Source organism: Erinaceus europaeus, chromosome 1 (genome assembly GCF_950295315.1).
Source record: "Erinaceus europaeus chromosome 1, mEriEur2.1, whole genome shotgun sequence".
Lineage (NCBI taxonomy): Eukaryota > Metazoa > Chordata > Mammalia > Eulipotyphla > Erinaceidae > Erinaceus > Erinaceus europaeus.
Window position 1 is genome coordinate 97,836,435 of NC_080162.1, and position 24,931 is coordinate 97,861,365.

At 39.1% G+C, this 24,931-nt stretch overlaps 1 protein-coding gene across 3 annotated transcripts in view; it reads left to right on the forward strand.

Moving 5' to 3' along the window:
- The first annotated feature begins 17,784 nt into the window (after positions 1–17,784).
- LOC103116592 (WASH complex subunit 2-like) overlaps positions 17,785–24,931 on the forward strand; it is a 61,224-nt gene continuing 54,077 nt past the window's right edge. For 2 of the 3 annotated variants that reach the window (XM_060191592.1, XM_060191597.1), the window contains exons 1-4: positions 17,786–17,909; positions 17,993–18,115; positions 19,166–19,330; positions 24,363–24,425. In XM_060191592.1, coding sequence (XP_060047575.1) covers positions 17,907–17,909; positions 17,993–18,115; positions 19,166–19,330; positions 24,363–24,425 — 354 coding nt within the window. In that variant the 5' untranslated portion in view covers positions 17,786–17,906. Of the gene's footprint in view, positions 17,910–17,992; positions 18,116–19,165; positions 19,331–24,362; positions 24,426–24,931 lie in introns of all 3 variants that reach the window. The other variant, XM_060191606.1, reaches the window with a different exon arrangement.

Consider the following 24,931-nt stretch of genomic DNA (forward strand, 5'->3'; position numbering starts at 1 on the left):
TGAAGGGTTGTCATTCCACACCTGAAGTCTCTGGACACAGTCTGAAGTAAAGCATGTTGAGGTGGCAATCGTTGTGTTGATTAGGTTGCGATCGGCAGATGCAATATTATTTGGTATGGATTGGGAGAGGCATACGGGAAAGTGGGCACTATCCAAAGGTTCCAGGACTGGGGGAAGTAGAGGCTCTATAGTGGAGATGTGAGGTTCCTGCTGTCTTAGGATTCAAAAAGACAATGGATAGTTAACGTTATTATCACATTATTTGGTAATTGGGTTAACTTTGAAAAGTCCTTTTGTTAGGGTTTGCTGTACAGTACCCAGTATCCTGTATATAGCTGTGCTATTGGTTGCTTCTTATCTACTTGGTCTAGGCTTTTGAGAGAGTCCGCATATCAAATACACAGCCTATATATTAAAAAGACTCAGTCTGTGTTTTAAAAACTTCGAGACATACAATTAATTTTCCCCCTCTCATATTAATTAACTAGTGATTTATATGACTACACTTTACTCACAAGGCTAGACATGGACCTTCCATATGATCCAGTAATTCCTCTTCTAGGCTTATACCCCAAGGACTCCATAACACCCAACCAAAAATAGGTGTGTACTCCTATGTTCATAGCAGCACAATTCATAATAACTAAAACCTGGAAGCAACCCAGGTACCCAACAACAGATGAGTGGCTGAGAAAGCAGTGGTATATATACACAATGTAATACTATGCAGCCATCAAGAACAATGAACCCACCCTCTCTGACTCATCTTGGACAACGCTAGAAGGAATTATGTTAAGTGAGCTAAGTCAGAAAGATAAAGATGAGTATGGGATGATTCCACACATCAACAGAAGTTGAGTAAGAAGATCTGAAAGGGAAACTAAAATCAGGACCTGACTAAATTGAAAGTAGGGCACCAAAGTAAAACCCTGTGGTGAGGGGTAGACATACAGCTTCCTGGGCCAGTGGGGGGGGGGTGGGAGTGGATGGGAGGGATGGGTCACAGTCTTTTGGTGGTGTGAATGATGTTTATGTACACACCATCTTTTTTTTTATTTATAAGAGGAAACACTGACAAAAACCATAGGATAAGAGGGGTACAAGTCCACACATTTCCCACCACCAGAACTCTGTAGCCTATCCCCTCCCTTGATAGCTTTCCTATTCTTTATCCCTTTGGGAGTATTCTTTATCCCTTTGGGAGTATGGACCTGAGGTCATTATGGGATGCAGAAGGTGGAAGGTCTGGCTTCTGTAATTGCTTCCCTGATGAACATGGGTGTTGACAGGTTGATCCATACTCCCAGCCTGTCTTTCTCTTTCCCTAGTGGGGCAGGGATATACGGAAGCAGGGTTCCAGGACACATTGGTGGGATTGTCTGTCCAGGGAAGTCTCTTTGTCATCATGGTAGCATCTAGAACTTGGTGACTGAAAAAAAAAATTTAACATATAAAATCAAATTGTTGCCTAATCATGAACCTGAAGGCTGGAATAGTGCAGATGAAGAGTTGAGGGGCTCTCTGTTTTGTAGATAGTTGGTAGGCATATTTTAATTATATTCCAAAGGGTCTGTGAGTGTACTAGTTTTTTTTTCCCCTGAGCTTGAAACCTGATATGTGGGTGTATCCACGTTATTGTCTGTGGAGATGATGTCATGGCTAAAAAAAAAATGGTCAATCAAATGTTTTTATTTTTTGTATTGTGGGATATCTGTGAAGAGGCTGTAATGACTCCTGGAAGTTTTCAGGTAGAAAGGCATGAAGGAAAGATATGTATCTACTGTTTTCCTCTTATCTGTTTTCTCTCAATGATTAAAAAAGACAAATATTGAACAGATAATGGAGCTAAAGTCTGGGTTGCAAAACCCAAACTGCATAAGCAGCCATTCGGTAAGTAAAAGTCTTCAAAGATCAGCTCTGTCATTAGTACAGGAGGTACTTATTAACTGAGAAGTAGTTAGTTTTGGAGAGAAGTGTAACATGCTTAAAACTAGATATGTAGTTATAATCAGCATTCAAAAGTATAATGAAATCAGTCCAAGAACATAAGGTTAAACTGGGTTCAAATCTTGACTTGGCCTTATACGATCTCAGACTTAGACATTAAGTTTTTAAAAATTATTGTATTTACTGGACAGTGGCAGTGGGAAAATGAGAAGGAAGGAAAAGATACAGAGCAAGAAATAAAGATACATGCAGCACTGCTTCATCACTCATGAATTTCCCTTCTTGCAGGTGGGGATTGGGAGCTCAAACCTAGGTTTTGGATCATGATAAAAAAGTGTGCCTTACAAGTTATGTTACCACCTGGGGTCTTAAACTCTACACTTTTGTAAAAATTGGTGTATTTATTCTTCAGGGATGTTGTTATGAACAAGATGGTAAATTAAAGTGTTACTCATTATGTTGCATAACTATCACTGCATTAGTGTCTTTTCTCTTGTATTTACCTTGATCCAAATATTCTCAGTAGCAAGAGTATCTCTTAGGGATATGTCTAATTGGTTCCACCAAATGGGAAGTTGTGTAGACTAACAGCTGGGGAATATTTAATATTAGATTTAAAAAAGAAAAAGAAAAGCAAGAAGAAACACCCAAGTAAACAAAGTGTGCTTCTTTGTGTTGGCAAGTTTATACAAAGAGAGATCATATGGAGGTGACACTGTATTTCACCAGTTTCAACTTACAGCATAACTTTAAATAAAGAAAGACAACTTGGGCTTATTTGTGGAAGGATTCAGGTTGTCTCTCTTCTATTGTCTCACTAACATCCTGTTGCTATCACCATTGTAACTTTTCTGCCATCCTCTGTTGTGACCAGGACTGAGCAAATACTCGCTTATCTGATCCTCAGGCCTCCCTCCTGGACATTGTTCACCATCAGCCAAAAACCAGAAAATATTCCTATATGGAGACAATGTTGATGGGGAATTTGAAGATGACAGGCTGGAGACTGGACGGATGAGGAGGTAAATGAGATTAGACAGTTGTGAACTCCTTGGATGAGGACTGCTTGGATGAGGATTCTTCAGATGAGGACATAGATGGGCACTGGTTGGAAGATAAGTTTGAATGAGGACTCTTTGGGTGAGGGTTCTTTGGTTAAAGACTTGAATAACGACTTGGATGAACGTGTACTCTTTGGATGAGGACTCAGATGGCAGCAATTGAATTGAACTGAATAGTGACTCAGGACTTGGTGTAGGCCTATATAGCAGGAACTCTTGACAAGGTCTCTTCTGTCCTTCAACCCCCTGTGCTTCCATGCTTCAAACATTAAGATAGTTGTTCTACTGTTCTCAAAAGTTACCTTCTGATATTTAATTATGGATGTTAATATTTATGTTTTATTTCTTTGGTAATTTCTCTAGAGCATGAAATTCTGATGGCTTCACTCCAAATGGCTGCTAATAAAGAGCACTGTGATAAAAAGAAATTCTGTATAAGGAAGAACTATGCTATATTTGCTTTGATATGAAGCCATGATGACAAACTACTAGGCAGAGGTCAGAGGCCATATGCATGTATTCATAAGCTATAAATATTTTTTAACAGGCAGAACCAAGAATAATGGGCATAATAAAAGAAGGTCCAATTAGGAAGGAACTAATACAAGGATACTCATTTTCACTAATATTAACATGGCTCTATAGATGCTGGCAGTTACATTTTAGTAAGGAAGAGGAGTAGTACAAAAAGTAAAAGTATGATTATTCATAGGAAATTTCTTCATTTTAGTACAAGAGAATGAAACTGTTATGAGCAATAAAGCAATCAGACAAGTTTTTTTAAAGTTTTTATTTATAAAATGAAAATACTGGCAAGACTATAGGATAAGAGGGGTACAATTCCCACCACCAAAGCTCCATATCCCATCCTCTTCCCTGGTAGCTTTCCTGTTCTTTAACCCCATGGGAGTATGGACCCAGAGTCATTATGGGGTGCAGAAGGTGGAAGTTCTGGCTTCTGTAACTGCTTCCCCACTGAACATGGGCATTGACAGGTCGAGCCATACTCCCAGTCTGTCTCTCTCCGTCCCTAGTGCAGCAGGGCTCTGGGGAAGTGGGGCTCCAGGACATATTGGTGGGGTTGTCTGCCTTGGAAAGTCCTGTTGACATCATGCTAGCATCTGGAACCTGGTAGCTGAAAAAGAGTTAAGATAGAAAGAAGAGCAAATTGTTGACTAGTCATGAACCTAAAGGCAATAATATTGCAGATGTAGATTTGGGGTCTCCATTTTGGAGACAGCTAGTAGTTCTAATTCCAGTATATTCCAAGGGGCCCATGACCCAACTATATTTTGCCTGCACCTGACATCTAATATGCAGGTGGACCCAAGTTATTTTCTGGGGGAGGTGGTGGTGTCACAGTTAGTAGAAGGACCAGAAATTTGGATTAGGAAAGGTAGTATCTCCCACATATGGAAAAAGTATATAAATATTGTTAACTGTAAACCCATCGATCTGATATGGAGCCCGTATTCAGCACAGGAACCTCTGTAACCTCTGCATCCCTGTAGGTCTGAGTTCACATTCCATGGTCATGGCTAGGAATATTCCAGGCTGTGCCAATTTCAGGACCCATCATCCTCGGGTGATAGGCAGAGTATGCTATCCAACCTCCCTTCAGAGAATGGAACATTCTCTACCACAATTGATTCATATGGAGGGCAAAGTCCTATAGGGGCCCACAAAGGGGTCCACTATGTTGTTCTTGATGGAGATGACCAGTGTCATTGGTGAGAGGGGTCTGTTAGACATCTAAACTCATCATCAGACCCAATTATTTTATTTAAAAAAATAGTACAGGGAGATCAAATAAAACAAAACCATTATATTTATAATATAATGGAAGAAAACATTATATTTTAAATAGCAGTAATACCTCCCTCCAAATCTTGAAATAAAAAAAGAAATGAATTACAAATACACAAGGCAAAAATCAAAATTCCTTCTGGAAATGGAATGGCAGGGTATCCCCTTCCCCATAAAAGCAAAATATTTTGTAGTGCAGATAGAAGTGATATCAACATACATAATAGTCAACTTCAAATGGATCAAATACATAGTATTAAACCAGAAACCATAAAATATACAGAAGAAAGCATTGACAAAACATTCTTCAATGTTTGCTTCAGAAATGTCTTTGATGACATAGTCAACAGCAATGAAAAAAATAATTAATTAATGAGCTTTCCAACCTGCAGGTGTGGGCCAGAAGTTTGAACCCAGGTCCTTGTGCATTGTATCATGTTTGCTCTACTGGATGCACCATTGCCCAACTCCAGGATGTACCTTGTGTGCTTAACCAGGTGAACCACCACCTGGCCCCCTCTCTTTCTCCCTCTCTTTCCTCTTGATTTATCTCTGTTTCTATCTAATACATGAATACAAATAATTAAAAATATTTTTTCAATATTGCATCATCTTTTATCTTGTGAGGAGATAGTAAGTGAAGGAACATATCTGTGGACATTGTTTTTCAATAAAAATAATTACTAAAAACAAAGTGAATTTCCCATCACTTGCTCATTCTTATGGGAGAAATAAAATGGGTTACACTTATAGGAAAACCTATATCCTATCTATTGATCACTTTTTGGGAACAGTGGAGCAACTGTTCAATTTCTCAGGAAGTAAAGATGATAAAAATCTAGAGAATTAAAACCTATAAACTTCAAATAACAGTAGAAGAGGTAGATAAATTATCTCTGCAAGTACAAACTGCTTTATTTACTGTTTATTGTAAAACATTAATCTCCCTATAAAGTAAAAAATGTTAAAAATAAAATATATGGAGGTGGAGCCAAGATGGACTTGGAGGCAGCTGCTGGCATGAGCTCCGACAACAACTGCTGGAAAGGGTAGGAAACCTGGCCATCAGCAGAATGGTGAATAAGGGGTCCTAAGTGTGACACCAAGGAGGTGACTATAGCTCAATTTGGATTAGAAAACAGAGAAAAATGAAAGGAAATTTTTTTATTATTTCTGAAACGCACCCCTCTTCCTCACCCCAGAACCAGACCCTGGGGGCTGGAGAGCTGCTACTAGCAGACTCCCCGCTGAGCCTTTTTCTTTACCAAAATTCCTGGCTCACCAGGGGTGTCATTTCAACTCTTTTTCTTTCTGATTCCCTTTGCTCTTTTTTTTTTTTCCTTCTAAGTGGCTCAAGCCCAATTGGAGTGACAAATATCTGACTAATGAGAGCCTCATATAATTTGGAATCGACCAAGTGGACATGGGGGCTACGGAACCATACTGGGGCACAGTATTCTGCAGTGGAATAGCATAATGCCAGAGATGATGATCGTAGTGTGGAAGCGCTCGCACCCCATGAGGAGCTGGCCAGTCTTGCAATGATGTTATTCCTCGTGCCCACCTTTGCTGCAGTTTTTATGAGATGTTTATGAAATGACAGAGTGCGATCGAGAGTAATGCCAAGATAGACTGGCTGGGCTTCATGCACTTTTTTTCCTTCTCTTTTTTGTTGTTTTTCTTTTTTCTTGTCTTCTTTTCTTCCTTTCTCCTTCTTCTGCTTTCTGAATTCACTGATACTTGTTTGTGAATTATTTTAGGGAAGAAATCTGACTCAAGTGGATTCTCTTTGTGTGTGCCTCTTCTCTACTTCCCTTTCTCCTCATGTTACCCCTAGAATTTACAGTGGACAGTAGATTTGCATAATTATATATTCTGGCTATCCCTTTTTTCCTTTCTCTTTCTTCTTCATTTGGATTTGGTAGCTATTTTTTCTTGGACTGGAGACATTGTTTGGCTAACTGGTATTGGTTAAACTGCTTCAATCATTGCTTCAGTTATTGCAATTTACAAGGCTGGTGATTGCATTTGTCATAAAGGTATTTAGTATAGTGTGGCTTGTACTCAAAACACAACAATTGAGGAACAACAGAACATAAAAATAAAAAACACATCAATAAAAAATGATTAAACCAAGAGCAAATAAAACTTCTACTACAATGAATGAAGACAAGAGTCCAGAAGAAACTACATATCAGTCAGAAGTAACCATAGATAAGAAAATTATGCAAGCAATAGTGTTGGTCTGCTTCTAAATTCTGTTTCTAAGACCCCTTCTGTTGCATTGCTTGATGTTTCAGTCTATTTACATAACCACTGTTACCTAAGAACTGCCCTGCCTGCAGGGCACTGGTTTAGTCTCACTGGTTCGTGAGCTTTTTTCCTTCTCCCCATGCCCTATCCTATGTACATCCTCTTCTGATCTGACACTTCCGCCTCAGGAGAAATATATATAGGACAGGATTGTGATTAGAGACAGCTAGCTTGAACTGCATTCCTCATCAATAAAGACTGAACTGCGTCCCAGCTCAGCCATGAGTCCCTGGTTGTTTCTCTCCTGCCAGTGAAGCTAGACCAGCACAATAGTAAACTTAATAATCACATAAGCGAAGACAACTATTGAGGAAAGGGCTATCAGAATTAGGGAAACAACAGATAAGACCCTCAAGGAAAGTACTAGCTATCTTGAGGTAGAGAACTGAAAGCCGAAATAGATGAACTTAAGAAAGAAGCTGAGGGAAGGGAAAGCAGACTAACAGAAGCAGAAAAAAGAATTAGCCAGACAGAGGATGAGCTAGAGAAAACTAAGAAAGAGGTAAAGGAGCTCAAAAAGAGATTGAGAGACAGTGAAAACATCAAGAGACATATGGGATGATCTCAAAAGAAGTAACATTCATATAATTGGCCTGCCAGAGGAAGAAAGAGAGGAAGGGGAAGGAAACATTCTAGAGGAAATTATAGAAGAAAACTTCACAGACCTGAACAACAGAAAGGACATTAAGATTCAAGAGGCCCAGAGAGTTCCAAACAGAATCAACCCAGATGTGAAGACACCAAGACACATCATAGTTACAGTGAAAAGAAGTAAAGATAAAGAAAGTATCCTAAAGGCTGCAAGAAAAAAACAAAAAAAAATCACATACAGGGGAAAACCCATAAGACTATCAGCATACTTCTCCACTCAAATTCTAAAAGCCAGAAGAGAATGGCAAGATATCTATTGAGCCCTGAATGAAAAAGCGTTTCAACCAAGGATAATATATCCTGCTAGACTTTCATTCAAATTAGATGGAGGGATCAAAACCTTCTTAGACAGACAACAGTTAAAGGAGGCAGCCATCACCAAGCCTGCCCTGAAAGAGGTTCTAAAAGACTTCTTATAAACAAGAACATCACTATAATACTTGCAACATATCAGAAGAAATAAAAAATTGTTGAATAATGGCACCACACTACATTAAATCCATAATATCAATAAATGTCAATGGCTTAAACTCACCCATAAAAAGGAACAGAGTGTGGGGATGGATCAGAAAACATAACCCAACCATATGCTGCTTACAAGAGTCCCATCTGACCCAACAAGATAAACACAGACTTAAAGTGAAAGGATGGAAAACTATCATACAGGCTAATGGACCAAAAAAAGGGCAGGAACAGCCATTCTCATCTCTGACAAAGTAGATTTTAAATTAACTAAAGTAATAAAAGATAGGCAAAGACATTACATAATGATTAGAGGATCAATCAGCCAAGAAAACTTAACGATTATTAACATCTATGCACCCAATGAGGGACCATCTAAATACATCAAGCACCTACTGAAAGAACTACAAAAGTACATCAATAGTAATACAATAATAGTGGGAGACTTTAACACCCCACTCTCACACTTAGACAGATCAACAAAGCACAGAATCAGAAAAGAAACAAGAGAATTAAATAAACAGATGGACAGACTAGACCTCCTGGACATTTTCAGAGTTCTTTACCGCAAAAAACTGGAATACACATTCTTCTTAAATCCATACAACACATACTCAAGGATAGACCACATGTTAGGCCACAAAGACAGCATTAACAAATTCAAGAGCATAGAAATCATCCCAAGTATCTTCTCAAACCACAGTGGAGTAAAACTAACATTTAACAACAAACATAAAATTATTAAAAGACACAGAATTTGGAAAGTAAACAACATACTGCTTAAGAACCACTGGGTCAGAGCGACACTCAAGCAAGAAATTCAAATGTTCCTGGAAACAAATGAAAATGAAGACACAAGCTACCAAAATATTTGAGACACAGCTAAAGCAGTACTGAGAGGGAAACTCATAGCCATACAATCACATATTAAACAACAAGAAAAAGTTCAAATAAATGACCTTACCTTAAGGATTTAGAGGAAGAGGAACAAAGGAACCCTAAAGCAACCAGAAGGACAGAAATCACTAAAATCAGAGCAGAAATAAACAACATCGAAAATAAGAGAACCATACAAAATATCAATAAAGCCAAATGTTAGTTCTTTGAAAAATTAAACAAAATTGACAAACCCCTAGCCAGACTCACTAATTGACTCACTATTGAGGCAGGGCTCTGGAGAGATGGTGTATATTGGTGAGGTGGTCTTCCCAGGGAAGTCAGGTCAGAGTCATAGTAGCATTTGCAATTTGGTGACTGAAAAGCACTAAGACATAAAATGAGGAGGATAGATGTTCAGCTCCACTACAGGGTGGTGGAGGTAGGGACACAGAACTTTGGTGGTAGAAACGGTGTTAATATACACTCCTGTTACCTTATAGTCTTATAAATCACTATTTAACAAATATGAGAAGGGAGAAGTAGTTTGAATGTCTCAACTTTTTGATGCATAGACCTCAGTTCTCAGTGTATTTTCCTTCAATCTAAGCACTTAAGGTTTCAAATTGGTAACCTGATTGAATTTTAACTGTGGGCTTAAATCATTAATATATTTCTAATAATGACTTTTTTCTCTGAAACATTAAATCACTTATAATCGTAGACCATGGAGACCAGAAGCAACTGGTCTTGTCAGTATAGAAGACTCTGAATTTGGGGCAGCTTGGAGTGTTCCTAAAATGACCACAGATTGTGAGCTCATACCTACAGGGATGTAGAGGTCACATCGTCTTCTAAGCTGAATATGGGCCCCAGATCAGATCAAATCAATGGGGTTTACAGTTAATAATACTTATATACCTTTCCCATATTTGAGAGTTACTCTCTTCCCTGATCCAGCTTTCTGGTCCTTTATCCACCCATGACATCATCTCCCCAGACAATAATTTGGATCCACCTGCATATCAGATGTCAGGCTCAGAAAAAAAAAAAAACATTAGTATAGTCATGGGTCCTTTGGAATATAACTAAAGTAGACCTGCTAACTATCTATAAAACAAATACCCCTAAATATTCATCTTCACTATACAAGCCTTTAGGTTCATTATTAGTCAACAATTTGTTTGGCTTTATATGTGATCTTTCTTTTCAGTCACCAGGTTGCAGATGATACCATGATGGCAACTGGACTTCTCTGGGCAGATGACCCCACCAATGTGTCCTAGAGCCCTGCTTCCTCAGAGACCTGCCTCACCAGGGAAAGAGAGAGACAGACTGGGATTACGGATCGACCTGTCAATGCCCATGTTCAGCAGGGAAGCAATTACAGAAGTCAGACCACCCACCTTCTGCACCCCATAATGTCCCTTGGTCCATGCTCCCAGAAGGATAAAGAATAGGAAAGGTATCAGGGGGAGGGGATGGGATACAGAGTTCTGGTGGTGGGAATTGTGTGGATTTGTACCCCTCTTACCCTATGGTTTTTGTCACTGTTTCCTTTCTATAAATAAAAATTAAGAAAAAAGAAGTTACAGCTACATGCAAATAGAATTAAATGACATAAATCATGATGTGGTCTTCTATGATACAGCAAATCCTCACCACGGGATTTTTCAAAGTAAACCTAACTCCCAAATAAGTTGGCTATAACAGTAACTATTTATTGCCTTCTTAAACTCTAAGACAGCAGGAACCTTCCCTATTCTCTATAAAACTCATATTTTCCCAGTCCTGAAATCTCAGTGGTGTGGCTCGTTTTTCTACATGCTTCTCTGGATCTATACCATTTGATACTATATCTGCTGAGCTCAACCCAATCAATGCAACCCACAGGTGACAGATACTTCGTAACAAAGCCACAGAACCTAGATATAGACCAGGGCCCATGATATAGAGCACATGCATCCATAAGTTAGGGGAAATATATATATAATATATATATATATTATATATATATATTATATATATATATATCTTAAAGCAAATGTGCATAATTGTTTGCAGTGAGTCAATAAATGCAGCAAGCACTTTTTAGAAAGACCTGAAAAATCATAAAGTACTTAATCAAATAGTTTACACTTAGACCTAGATACCCTCCTTACCTACTTCCTATTTCATTTCCCTCAATTACTCGAAGGCTAAACTTGTCATATAAAGTAAGGAATACAAAAGATGGATAAGAACAAGAAACCAGCATACTTTAAAGATGGCTCTTTTGGTCACTACCAGGCCACCCCACCATATGGGGTCCTAGTCAGGGAATCCTAGGATTCCCACATAGATTATGGACCTAAAGATCCATCTCTGAACTGTCTCTGGTCATCTACATCAGGAACCACATAGTGGACCCTCTCGTTGGGCCTCTGCAGGACCTTGCCATCAATGTAGAACAAGAATGGTACAGACGGCCCCACTCTCTGAAAGGAGGCTTGGTCAACATATTCTAACACTTGAAGTGGATGGGTCCTGAAATGAGTGCAGCCTAGAATGTTTCCAGCTATGATCACAGAATGTGAGTTCAGACCTACAGGGATGCAGAGGTTACACAGGCTTATGTGCTGAATATGGGTCCCAGATCAAATGAATTGGATTTATAGTAAATAGTATTTACTTACTATTTAGCTACTCTCTTCCCTGATCTAGCTTTCTATCCCTATTTCAATATCTGACACCATCTCCCCAGATAATACCTTTAGCCCACCTGCATATTAGCTGTCAGGCTCAGGTAAAAGTTAGTAAAGTAACGGTCCCCTTGGAATATGCCCAAAATAGACTTTCTAGCTTTTCCCAAAATGGAGACCCCAATCTCATCTGCTAGATTCTTTTTAATACCTTTTATTGATTTAATAATATTTAACTTAATGTTATTAGTATTTAATTTAATGAACCTTTAGTTTCCTGATTATTAAACTATTTGCTGTGCTTTATATCTAAATGACATTTTCACATGACTTGTCTGTTTTATATTTGTTTAATCTTTTTTTACTATAGTATGTTTATTATTAACACTTATCTTTGCTCTTGACCTTGCTATTTTGTGTTTTCTGTTTAACATGCTCTCATGTTATTTGTCTTCGTGTCTGATTTCTGTTGGAGGGATTGAATTTTCTTTGTTCCATTTTCTTATTATAGTCACTGAGATACATTTAATTGCTTTGTTTGTATATCCTTGCATAATTGTGTACTTACCAAAGAAATCTAAATCTAAAGTAGTCAGTACATACAGACTTTTTCCAAATAAAACAAAGTAACTTTCCCTTCCCTGTGATGCTTCCCCTCTCCTAACTCCACTGTTGACATTACCCACCATTCTTGTTCTTAGTTTGCTGGTGTGTAAAATTTTTCTGTTACTATAGGAAGTAGAATAATAGGTCCTCAAATATTAATCATAGAAAATTTTGGTTTAGCAGTCCCATTTCTAGATGTGCAATTTGTCAGTGTTTTTAATTTGAGAATAACTCATGCTAACAAGAAAGTTGGACAGCCACACTCTTGTTTGCCTATTGTGAATGTATAATTGTGCAGTTAACTTGGAGCTCAGCTTAATATATTTATCGATATATAAACTCTTGAAGGTATATAACTGTCAGGCCATCAGAATCCTGTCCTGTTCCTGGATCTCTCTTTTCCTGCACTCTCCTTCTCCTCGGACTGGCCATGCTGGCTATCCCAGGAGACAGAACATATATAGCCTGCTGCATTTATCTCTCTGTTTCTGCTCTCCCATCTCCCTGCTTTCCTGTAAACTCACAGTCTTGCACTATCATAGTTCCCTCTCACCAGAGGACCTGCACACATGTAGTTGAGCTCAGTAAACTTAGCTTATAAGACTCTCTAGCCATCATGAGTAACCTACATCTCTGCTTATAATTGCCTGCCATACAGTACATAAAATATACCATTCTGTAGCTATAATTAGAAAACACCTAGGAAATCTCTGAAAGGTTAAATGTCAAGCTTATAATGAATACCACTTCCCAGGAAATGAGATGAGACAAGAACTTAGTGTGTGACTTGGGGGTGAGTTTTTGGGGTCAAGAAGACTCATGAATTCAGTTGAATTTGAAAAGTGTGATTTTATTTTCAAGAACATTTGTTGAATGAATCTGATTAAGAACACTTATTGTGTGGATATCAGAACTAGTATCCTTGTATCAACAACAGTACTGTAAATGTTAGCCACCCCACCCCAATAAATCAATAAAAGGGAGAAAATAATCAAACTTTAAAGCACCTTCCTTTGCACAGATGGCACATTTGCACATGGTTAGATGTTCAGGGATTGGCTGTGTAAGTACAAATAGTTTAACACCCTGGCATAGTAGGATTTATGACCCCTTCTCCTACTTTCTATGTCACAGTACTCATCAGATGCCAGAATCTTAATGGAAGAAAGGGATTAATCATATGACTGATGGACTAAAGACTATGTACTCACTCCTGAATAAGCATTCCTAAGACTCTACTAAGTGAAGCTATATTTATAGGTGTGTGTGTGTGCACGCACGCGCATGCACATGTACTGCTGCAAAGTTTTCCTTTCCAAAAGAAGATAAAAAAATTAGATAAGGTTTCAATGACATACTAAATTGTATAATCTCTAGTTATTAAAGCTTCTTTTAAAAATATACATTTTAGAGGCAGACTGGGGGTATGGACCGACCAGTCAACGCCCATGTTCAGCGGGGAAGCAATTACAGAAGCCAGACCTTCTACCTTCTGCAACCCTCAACGACCCTGGGTCCATGCTCCCAGAGGGATAGAGAATGGGAAAGCTACCATGGGAGGGGGTGGGTTATGGGGATTGGGTGTTGGGAATTGTGTGGAGTTGTACCCCTCCTACCTTATGCTTTTGTTCACTAATCCTTTCTTAAATAAAAAATTAAAAAAATATATATATACATTTTAGTGGAAATGAAGTGTTGGGGGGTACTCACTGCAAATTCTAGTGTACTTCTGCTTTCAGGTATATATTTTGCAGTAGTTTATGGATACATATGCTCTATCTCATGGAAGCTGGTCTATATCTAAGTTTTGGGATTTTGTTAGGAAGTGAACCACCTGGAATGGAATTAGAGAATACTATGAAATGAAAGGTCTCACCCGAGTAATGAATCTGAAGGTTGTCATTCCACACCTGAAGTCTCTGGACACAGTCTGAAGTGAAGCATGCTGAGGTGGCACTCATTGCATTGATTAGGTTGCAATCGGCAGATGCAATATTATTTGATATGAATTGGGAGAAGCATGCTGGAAAGTGGGCCCTACCCTAAGGTTCCAGGACTGGGGGAAAATATAGGCTCTATAGTAGAAATGTGAAGTTCCTGCTGTCTTAGGGTTCAAGAAGACAATGGATAGTTATTGTTATCATCACATTATTTGGTAATTGGGTTAACTTTGAAAAGTCCCTTTGTTAGGCTTCCCTGGACTGAAGACCCCACCAACGCATCCTGGAGCTCCGCTTCCCCAGAGACCCACCCTACTAGGGAAAGAGAGAAGCAGACTGGGAGTATGGATCGACCAGTCAACACCCATGTTCAGCGGGGAAGCAATTACAGAAGCCAGAGCTTCCACCTTCTGCAACCCACAACGACCTTGGGTCCATGCTCCTAGAGGGACAGAGAATGGGAAATCTATTGGGGAGGGGATGGGTTATGGAGATTGGGTGGCGGTAATTGTGTGGAGTTGTACCCCTCCTATCCTATGGTTTTGTTAATGTCTCCTTTCTTAAATAAATAAATAAAAATATATACATTTTTATTTTTTGGAAAGAGACAGAGAGAAGTTGAGATGGAAGGGGAAGATAGAGAAACAGATACCTGCAGCACTGCTTCATCATCTATGAAGCTTACTCCCTGCAGGTGGGGACTGAGGGCTTGAACCCAGGGTCCTTAGACATGGTTAATGTTCACTTAACCAAGTGCATCACCACCTGATCCATGACAATGTCCCAGTCTAACTTGAGGCATGACAGAAGGGGAGTGTGTGTGGATGATGTACAGGGAAGCATAATTACATGGCTACTATACATCTCTAGTTTTCTGCAAGATTCACAAAACATTCACTGGGCCAACAATTTTTCTTTAATACAGTTGTAGTGATGCTATTGGTACTGTGATGCAGTGCCATGTCCTTTCTATTCATCCTTGAGTCCTTTTGTGCCAGTGACAGTTTCTTTACAGGCTAGCAACTTCTATACCAATGTAATTAGAATAAGTTAACTTTCATGGAGGCCAGGTGGTGGCACATCTGGTAAAGTGTACATGATATATATATATATATATATATATATATATATATATATATATATATATATATATGTAAGGTCCTGGGCTTGAGCCCCTGGTCCCCACCTGCAGGGGGAAATCTTTGTGAGTGGTGAAGCAGGGCTTCAGGTGTCTGTCTCTCTTCCTCTTTATCTCCCCCTTCCCTCTCGATTCCTGGTTATCTCTATCCAATAAATAAAGATAATAAAAAAATTAAAAGTAAGTTAACTTTCAATTAGATAAATCTCTTTTTGCCATGTCAAAAGTTCATTAACAAAAGTAATATTTTTCAAGTGCTTGTCATGGACCAGGCACTGTCCTAGTGTTTTATAGGCAAAAATCTCTAGTCCTCATAATAACCTTAAAAGAAACATAAGCAGATTCAAACTTATTAAATAATTAAGGAAGATCACTGAGTTACTGGAAGAATCAGAACTTAAGTCCATCTAGTTGTTGACATTGGATAAATCTTTTTAACACACACACACACACACACACACACACACACACCTTGAAAGTCAACAACACCTTTTGAGATTTCAAATCTTAATGTATCTTGGAGTCAGAAATTGACATTTAAGGAATTCAAAGAACAGACTGGGTTGGCTGAAACAATCAGACACATTCAAAGTAGTTTACACTAGCTTTTCCCATGAACAAATTACTACTATCCAGTAGCTATACAAGACAGGATAGTAATGGTAACATGTAAATTCTGGCATCTTCACAATTAGTTTTTGGGTTTCTTGAAGTTATCTGAGTGTCAAGTTACCCGAGAAATATATTGAACAGACAGTACTTTTTCTTACATTTTTATTGTGAGGTTGATGGTTTATAATACAGTTGTTGGCACATGGGTACAATTTCTCATCTCATCAAGACAGGTGTCTGCAAAACACTCTCATCTCAAATTTAGGTTCATCATTGTGAACCAAGACTTGAAAGCTCCATCCTCACCACAATGTTTTCCTTCTCCAGAGTCTTTTGCTTTGATGCAATATACCAAGCTAGTCCAGGCTTTATTTTATAATTTTAGTTTGATCTTACACAGCAAGTTGAAACTAAGCCCATCATCAAAACCATGATGGGGGCCTGGAGATAGCTTCCAGGTTATACAGCATGTGTCGAGCCATAGTGTTAAATGGATAAGGGAGGGACAGCCACTGTCCCCATTCTGAGAGTTTTCCAAGTCTTATCTTAACAATGAATTGATAAGAAAGCATGATTATTCAATTAAACTTGTATTGAAAACAAAACATACTAGGGAAAAAGAGAGAGAGAGGTAGAGAAAAAAGAGAAAGAAGGGGACCTGCCCCACCTATAGACTAGATGGTCACATGGTGGTCCCAGGAGAGAGAGAGTAAGGGTAGAGAAAGACTTACATGACAGAATTTAAAGCTAGTGGTGGCTCTCTTTAAAAGAAGTTTCTCTTGATAGTTGCTCTCTAGGTTAGCAATGCTGGTCAGCTCTTGAGGTAGTAGCAGCAACTGCTTCCTGGGTTAGTAACCCCACAGCTCAGCTGCAGTAGCATCTCTCCCAATGTGCCCAAAATTGTTCTATGACCTTTCAAGTCCCCAAAGTCCTCCTAGTTTCTCCCAGTTCTCTCTGCTCCTTTGCCTCTTGCTGAGAGACTCCAAGGCCACAGAACATGTTTACTGCCTGGTTACCTACCAGACTCCTGTTTTCCTATGTAAGAAAGCCTGATGATTTGAGCAAGGAAGGCCTGGCCATGTCTATTTCACCCACTCAGTAATTATCCCTGAATGGATCTGCACCTCGAAGACTGCAACTGGTGGCTGAGATGCATGGAGGAAACCAGCACTGGAAGGAAGCGTTGCTTTTCTCCTCTCTTCACATTGCCCCACATCTACAGCACAGAAGCCAGTTTCTCCTTAAGTTCCTGTCTGGCTTCAAGTTCTTTTCTTAACTTTTCTTTTTCTTTACTTCTCTCTCCCTCTCTCTCTCTTTCTTCTTCTTTTATTTCTTTCTCTCTCTCTCTCTCTTTTTTTTTTTTTTTACCAGACCACTACTCAGCTCTGACTTTTGGTGGTGTGGGAAGCTGTACCTTGGATTTTGGAGCCTCAGGCATGAAGTCTCTTGCATAACCACTATGTTATCTATTCCTGCTCCAGCTTTACTTTCTGGATATGATGGGCTGGCAGCGACCTCTGGCGGTTGATTCCAAGTCGCCATCTGCACTTTGCAGCTGACCCCAAGGCTAGAGCGCCCTCTTCCTGCTCATTCCTTAAGCCCTACAACAGCCTCTGTCTGCCCCTCGCCTCCTCACTACTTTCCCACAACCTCAGCTTCCATCCGCGATGCGGAAGTCCGGTCACGTGCAAGCTGGGTCACGTGAGAACTTGTCACGTGGGACGCGTGCCTGGGAGCTGAGCTTCCTGAGGCCTGTGGTTCTCCGCCGCTGCGCTGGTTCTTAGCTTAGAGCCGCTGGAGCTGCGCGGCGGAAATGGTGAGACTGGCTGCTCGGATGCGGGGTGGGGTGGGGCTGCCGCCCCGGAGGCTCAGCCTCACTTTTTGTCCTTCCTGCTGCAGATGAACCGGACCACCTCCGACCCGGAACGGACCCCAGAGACCGAGCCCGTGTGGGAGCGGCCCTGGTCCGTGGAGGAGATACGCGGGAGCAGTCAGAGCTGGTCCCTGGCAGCCGACGCGGGCGTAAGAAGCGGGCCTCGAAGGAGCGGGAAGGGTTGGGAAGCACTGGAGCCCCGATTGCCTTTCTACCCGGGCCTTCTTGCTATCTCTCCATTTCTTAATAATACACATTCCCCTCTAGCACTTAAGGAAAACCACAGATTAGCAACCTGATGACACTTTGAATGTTTGTTTTGCAGGATAGAGAGAAATTGAGAGGGAGATAGGGTGAAAGATATACACCTGCAGACCTGCTTCTCTACTCCTGAAGAGTTCCCCCTGAAGATGGGGATCCAGGGGCTTGAACCCGGATCTTTGCTCACTTATTGGGTGCACCACCATCCAGCCTCCAACCCGCATATACAAAGGTCATGACTCTCAGAGTGCTTCACTGGTACTGCAGTCCAGACACCACAGATTGTGTGGTTTTTGCACTCAACTCCATCCTGAGGGAGTTGGACTGGTGTAGAACTGAGCAGCGTGGTTGACTGGGTACAAATGAAGTGTGGATGCCTTTGTTAGAAGATGCATGGAGAGCCAGGGACAGCGGACCCGTGGGCTTTCTTGAATGGATTTCCTAAGGCCAGGAAGCAAGGATGCACAGAACTGTGTTTCAAAAGTCCTATGTGAATAGGTGTTTGTTTTTTTGTTTTTTAACTTAAAAACTTAAAATACGAAGACAGAGTCCATTGCACTTTTGACTGAAACTATTTTAAGCCCATAAACTAATTTAGGAGGAATAACATATTTACAACTGTACAGTATTTCTTTTTAAATTAGTGTTGGTTTGGTATTTTGGTTTTCGTGTGTTATCCTTGTACATGACTAACAGAATTTTAAAATTCTTTCAGAAACTAAATAGCGAGAGTCTGTTTTATTTGATGATATTTAAAATAAACATTTATTTCTTAATGTTTTCAGTCTTATTTAGTACTGCTAATGGCAACATACCTTTTACATTTTAGTTTACAAAAAAGTGAAAAGGGTGTTATTTTTTTAAGATACATAATAGATTTGTGTAATATATTGATGTTGCTGTATGTCTTTTTTTTTTTTTTTTTTTTTTTGTAATAGCTGTTACAGTTTCTACAGGAGTTCTCACAACAGACTATCTCCAGGACCCATGAAATCAAGAAACAAGTGGATGGTCTAATTCGGGAAACTAAAGCTACAGATTGTCGGCTCCATAATGTCTTCAATGACTTCCTTATGCTGTCTAATACCCAATTCATTGAGAATGTGAGTTACTTACATTATATCAGACTTGTTGCATTAAGTGATTTTTAGGTTATTTGAATTTTTTATGGTAACTGAAGTTTTTTTTTTCTTTCTATTCTTATTGGGGGAGGGGTTGATGGTTTACAGTAATTGCCGTTGTTGGTACATGTGTAAAAATTCTCAGTTTTCTGCAAAACATTCTCACCTCCAGCCTAGGTCCTCCTCCACCACTGTGTGCTAGGACCTGAAAACCCCCACCTCCAACCACAGAATCCTTTACTTTGATGCAATACAACAATTTCAGTCCAAGTTCTGCTTTATGTTTCCCCTTCTGTTCTTGATTCTCAACTTCTGCCTATGAGTGTGATCATCCCATATTCAACCTTCTATTTCTAGCTTATCTCACTTAACTTGATCACTTCAGGCTCCATCCATGATGATGTGAAGAAGGTGAATTCACCATTTTTAATAGTTGAGTTGTATTCCAATATATATACCACAGCTTACTCAGCCACTTGTTGTTGGACACCTGGGTTGCTTCCAGATTTTGGCTATTACAAATTGTGCTGCTATGAACATAGGTATATATAATTTTTTTTGGATTAGTGTGTTTAGTTTGTCAGAATATATCCTCTAACCACAGGAGAGGAATTTCTGAGTGGTAGGGTAGGTCCACTTCTAGCCTTTGGAGAGTTCTCCAGACTGCTTTCCACAGGGGTTGGACACGTTTATATTCCCACCAGCAGCGCAGGAGGCTTCCTTTGTCCCCACAACCTCTCCAGAATTTGTTGTTATTATCCTTTCTAATATACAGCATCATGGGTAAAATGGTATCTTACAGGGGTGAAATGGTATGTCATTGTTGTCTTTATTTGCATTTTTTAAAATGTCTATTGGCCTTTGGTGAATATTCTGTTCAGTTCCTCTGACCACTTTTAGATGGGTCATTTGTTTTTTTGTTGCTGAGTTTGGTGAGCTCTTTGTATAGTTTGATTACTAGTCTTTTTTCTGATGTCTGGCATTTAATGACTTTACGTTCTGATAGGAGTCTCTTTGTTTGGGTGGTGGTTTCTTTTGATGTGCAGAAGCTTTTCAATTTGTTGGTCTCATTGGTTTATTTTTGGTTTTTGACTTCCTTGCCAACGGACTTGTGTCATTGAAGATGCCTATAAAACTTAATGGAGCCAATATTATCCTCTAAATATTTCATAGTTTCTAGTTTAACATTCAAGTCCTTGATCAATTTGGAGTTTACTTTTGTGTTTGATGAAATATAATGGTCCAGTTTCATTCTTCTGCACGTTTCAACCCAATTTTTCCAACACTATTTGTTGAAGAGACTTTCCTTACTCCACTGAATATTTTTGAGCTGCCTTGTCAACAGTTAGATGTCTGTAGGTGTGGGAGCTTATTTATGGGCTTTTTATTCTATTCTATTGTCCACTATGTCTATTTTTGTTCCATTACCAGGTATTTTTTATTACAGTGGCCCCTACAATATAATTTGAGATCCGGAAGCATGATGTCTCCAGTTCTTTTATTTGTTCTCAAGATTGCTTTGGTAATTCTAGGTATTTTCTGGTTCCAGATAAACATTTGTAGATTTTGTTCTATTCTCTTAAAAAAATTTTTTTGGTGGGAACTTGTTGGGGATTGCATTAAATTTGTATATGGCTCTGGGTAGAATTGTCATTTTGAGATTAATTCTTCCAATCCATGAACATGGGATATCTTTCTATTTCTTTGAGAAGCGACTCATAGTTTTCAATATATAAGTCTTTCCCTTCTTTTGTTAGGTTTATTTCTACATATTTTATTGTTTTTCTTGCTATAGTGAATGAAACTGATTTCTTTTTCTCCTGACTTTGTGTTTGCATAAAGGAATGCCACCAACTTTTATATGTTAATTTTGTAGCCTGATACCTTACCCCATTGCTTGATAATTTCCAGGAGTTTCTTGCTGGATTCTCTAGTTTTTTTTTTGTTTGCTTTTTTATATCTGAAATATTATCAGCTATAAGGGAGCCTCTCACTATTATGGTATATGTTTTCCATTCTCCATATGAAGATTCATTTTTTCAGTTTGTCCTTTTCATATAAAAGTAATGAAGAGGGCTGGGCAGTAGGACACACGTTACCATACACAAAAATTTGGGTTTTGAGCCCCCACTTCCCACCTACAAGGAGGAAGCATCACGAACAGCGAAATAGGTCTGGAGGTGTCTCTTTTTCTCTCTGCTTCTCTGTCTGTCCCTCCCTTCTCAAGGTCTCTCTGTCCCATCTAATAATAATAAAAAAAAAAAAATTAAAAGGAAAAATGGCCATTGGGAGCGATAGATTTGGTGCAAGCACCTAGCCCCAGCAATAATCCTAGTGACAACAACAAAATAATAATAAAATAAAAATAAACGTTATGAATGTTCATTTATTGTAGGAAAAGTTAGCATAGTAAAAATTACTACAGTGTAAAAAAAAACTAACAACAACTCAGTGTAATACCTGACAGTGGGAATTTTATTTTTATTATTTTTCTGCCACCTGCATGGTGAATCCACTACTTCTGGTGACCATCTTTTTTATTAGTTATTTAATAATTATTGACAAGATTGTGGGATAAGAGGGTTACAGTTTCCCACAGTTCTCACCACCAGAGTTCCATAACCTACCCCCACCATTGGAAGCTTTCCTATTCTTTATCCCTCTAGGAATATGGACCAAAGATTTTTATGGGGTGCAAAAAGTGGAAGGTCTGGCTTCTGTAATTCCTTCTCCACTGGACATGGATGTTGACAGGTCATTCCATACCCCCAGCCTATTTCTATCTTTCCCTAGTGGGGTAGGGCTCTGGGGAGGTAAGGTCCAGGACACATTGGTGAGGTGGTCTGGCAGGGAAGTCAGGATGGAATCATAGTAGCATTTGCAACTTCATGGCCAAAGAGCATTTAAAATGCAAAGTAGAGCAAATTGTTTAATAATCAGGAACCAAAAGGTAAGAATATAGCAGATGAAATTTGGGATATTCATGTTGGAAGAATCTAGGAAGTCAATATTTTAGGTATATTCCAAGGGGCCCATGACTACTAATTTTTGCCAGAGCCTCACAGCTAACATGCAGTGGTGGGCTATGAGTATTGTCTGGGAAGATGGTGTCAGAGTTGGGAATAGCACTAGAAAGCTGGACCAGGGCAGAGAATAGCTCCCAAATTTGGGAAAAGTATATAAATACCATTAACTGTAAACCCCATCAGTCTGACCTAGGGCTTATGTCTATTCATATTTAGCAAAGAAGACTAACCTCTGCATCCCTGTCAGTCTGAGCTCACAGTCCATGGTCACAACTAGGAACATTCTAGGCTGCACTCATTTCAGGAGCAGTCTTCCTTGAGTAGCAGAGTATGTTGACCCAGCCTTCTTTTGGAAAAGGGGGGCAGTTTCTACTATTGTTTTCCACATCGAGGGCAAGGTCCTGTAGAAGTCCACAAGAAGGTTTATGATGTTTTTCCTGATGGAAGTGACCAGTGATGGTGGAGAGAGGGATCTGTTAGAGATTTAGGCCTATTATATCTGTGTGGGAATCTCAGGATTCCCTGACTAGGGCCCCAGTTGGTGGGGTGGCCTGGTAGTGACCAAAAGGGCCATTATTAGAGTGTGTTGGTCTCTTGCCCTTATCCAGCTTTTGTAGTACTTACTTTATCTGACAAGTTTAGACTTAGAGTGATTAAGGGAATTGAGATAGGAAGTAGATAAGGGTATATAGGTTTAAGTAGAAACTATTTGATTGAGTACTTATGGTGTCCTTTTTTTTAGGTCTTAATCTACTTTCTTGCTGCACTTACAGAGTCACTGCAGACTATTGCCCTCCCACACGTACACACTTTTTTTTTTCTTTCGTCTGGATACACCACTGCCCAGCCCTGGGAACTCTTTCTAAATACATCTGTTTTACATAAAACTTTTACATTGACTTTAAAAAAAAAATTTATTTATATATAGGAAACACTGACTAAACCATAGGATAAGAGGGGTACAACTTCACACAATTCCCACCACCAGAACTCTGTATCCCATCACCTCCCCTGATAGCTTTCCTTTTCTTTAACCCTCTGGAAGTATGGACCCAAGGTCATTGTGGAATGCAGAAGGTGGAAGGTCTGGCTTCTGTAATTGCTTCCCCACTGAATATGGGCGTTGACAGGTCGATCCATACTCCCAGCCTGCCTCTCTCTTTCCCTAGTGGGGAAGGGCTCTGATTAACTTTAATTAAGAAATTATTCACACACCAGAAAATTCACCCCTTTAAGGAATTGTCCACTTCAGTGGATTTTTATTATAATTCTAAATTTTTATAATTAACATTGTCCAGAGCATATTTACTGCCCTATTGTTTTACTCTGGAAGTTTTAAAAGCAAGAAACAGCTGAAAAATAACAAAGATTATCTGTTGAGTTTCCAGGGTAGTACCTCTGTTTCAGAAAAGAAGCCTCAGGTTGCATGGGTCAGTGAAATGCCTGGCTTCCTGGCAAATCATTGTTAGACTTGACCTTTCTGCTACCATAAACATGGAAGAATGATTTTTTTTGTCAACCATTTTTTTGCCATTGGACACATTTTTTATTATTGAAACAATTTTCAAGGTAGTAAATTTTATAGTGATTTAATATTGATTTATATAATTATAAGATAACAGGGATGTAATTGTATACCTTTCCCACCACCAGAGTTCCAACCTTTTTAATTAGCAACAGTTACCATTTTTATTTCTGAATATGTTGGAACACTTGTTCCCTAGTTGACAAGTTCTATGAATTGACATACTCAGTAGCCATACACATTCACAGTTTGGCTGATGTTAGGCATTAAGTTAAATTAAAAAATTGTGAAAATATATACCTTACTGTTTTTGTGACTTCCTGGTTGAGGTAGAACTTTTTCATGTTTCTTAAGTTTTCTGTACATTTTCCTTTTGAAAAATTACTGTATATTAAATTCGTACTGTATGGTATATTACAAATGATGTTTTACACATTTAAAAAGGAATTTCTTTCATATTTAGCGTGTTTATGATGAAGAAGTGGAAGAGCCGGTACTCAAGGTTGAGACAGAAAAAATGGAACAGGTAATTTGCCTTAAATGACTTCCACTGAGTCCCTGACTAAGAGGGAATTGTAGATTTGTAATGTGACCAGTAGGGGATTAGATATGGGGCATGGGGATGGATATTGGGGGGAAAAAAGAACCTGACAACTCAGCATCTGAATTCTTGTGTTTTTTGTTTTTGTTTTTTCATTTGAATTCTTCAGTTTCTGAAATTCAATATATTAAGAAATGTATGAAAAAGAATAAGGAAGAATATGTATGGTGTATGTATGGCTCACTTGAAAAGGTTCAGGGTGTGGTCCGGGAGGTGGCGCAGTGGGTAAGGCATTAGACTCTCAAGCATGAGGTCCTGAGTTCAGTCCGCAACAGCACATGTACCAGAGTGATACATGGTTCTTTCTCTCTCTCCTATCATTTCTCATGAATCAATAAATAAAATTAAAAAAAAGAAAAGGTTCAGGGTTAGAATATGTGCCTGGTATTTTGTGTACTATATTAGTGGGAGATATAGGAGGTGTCAGAAAA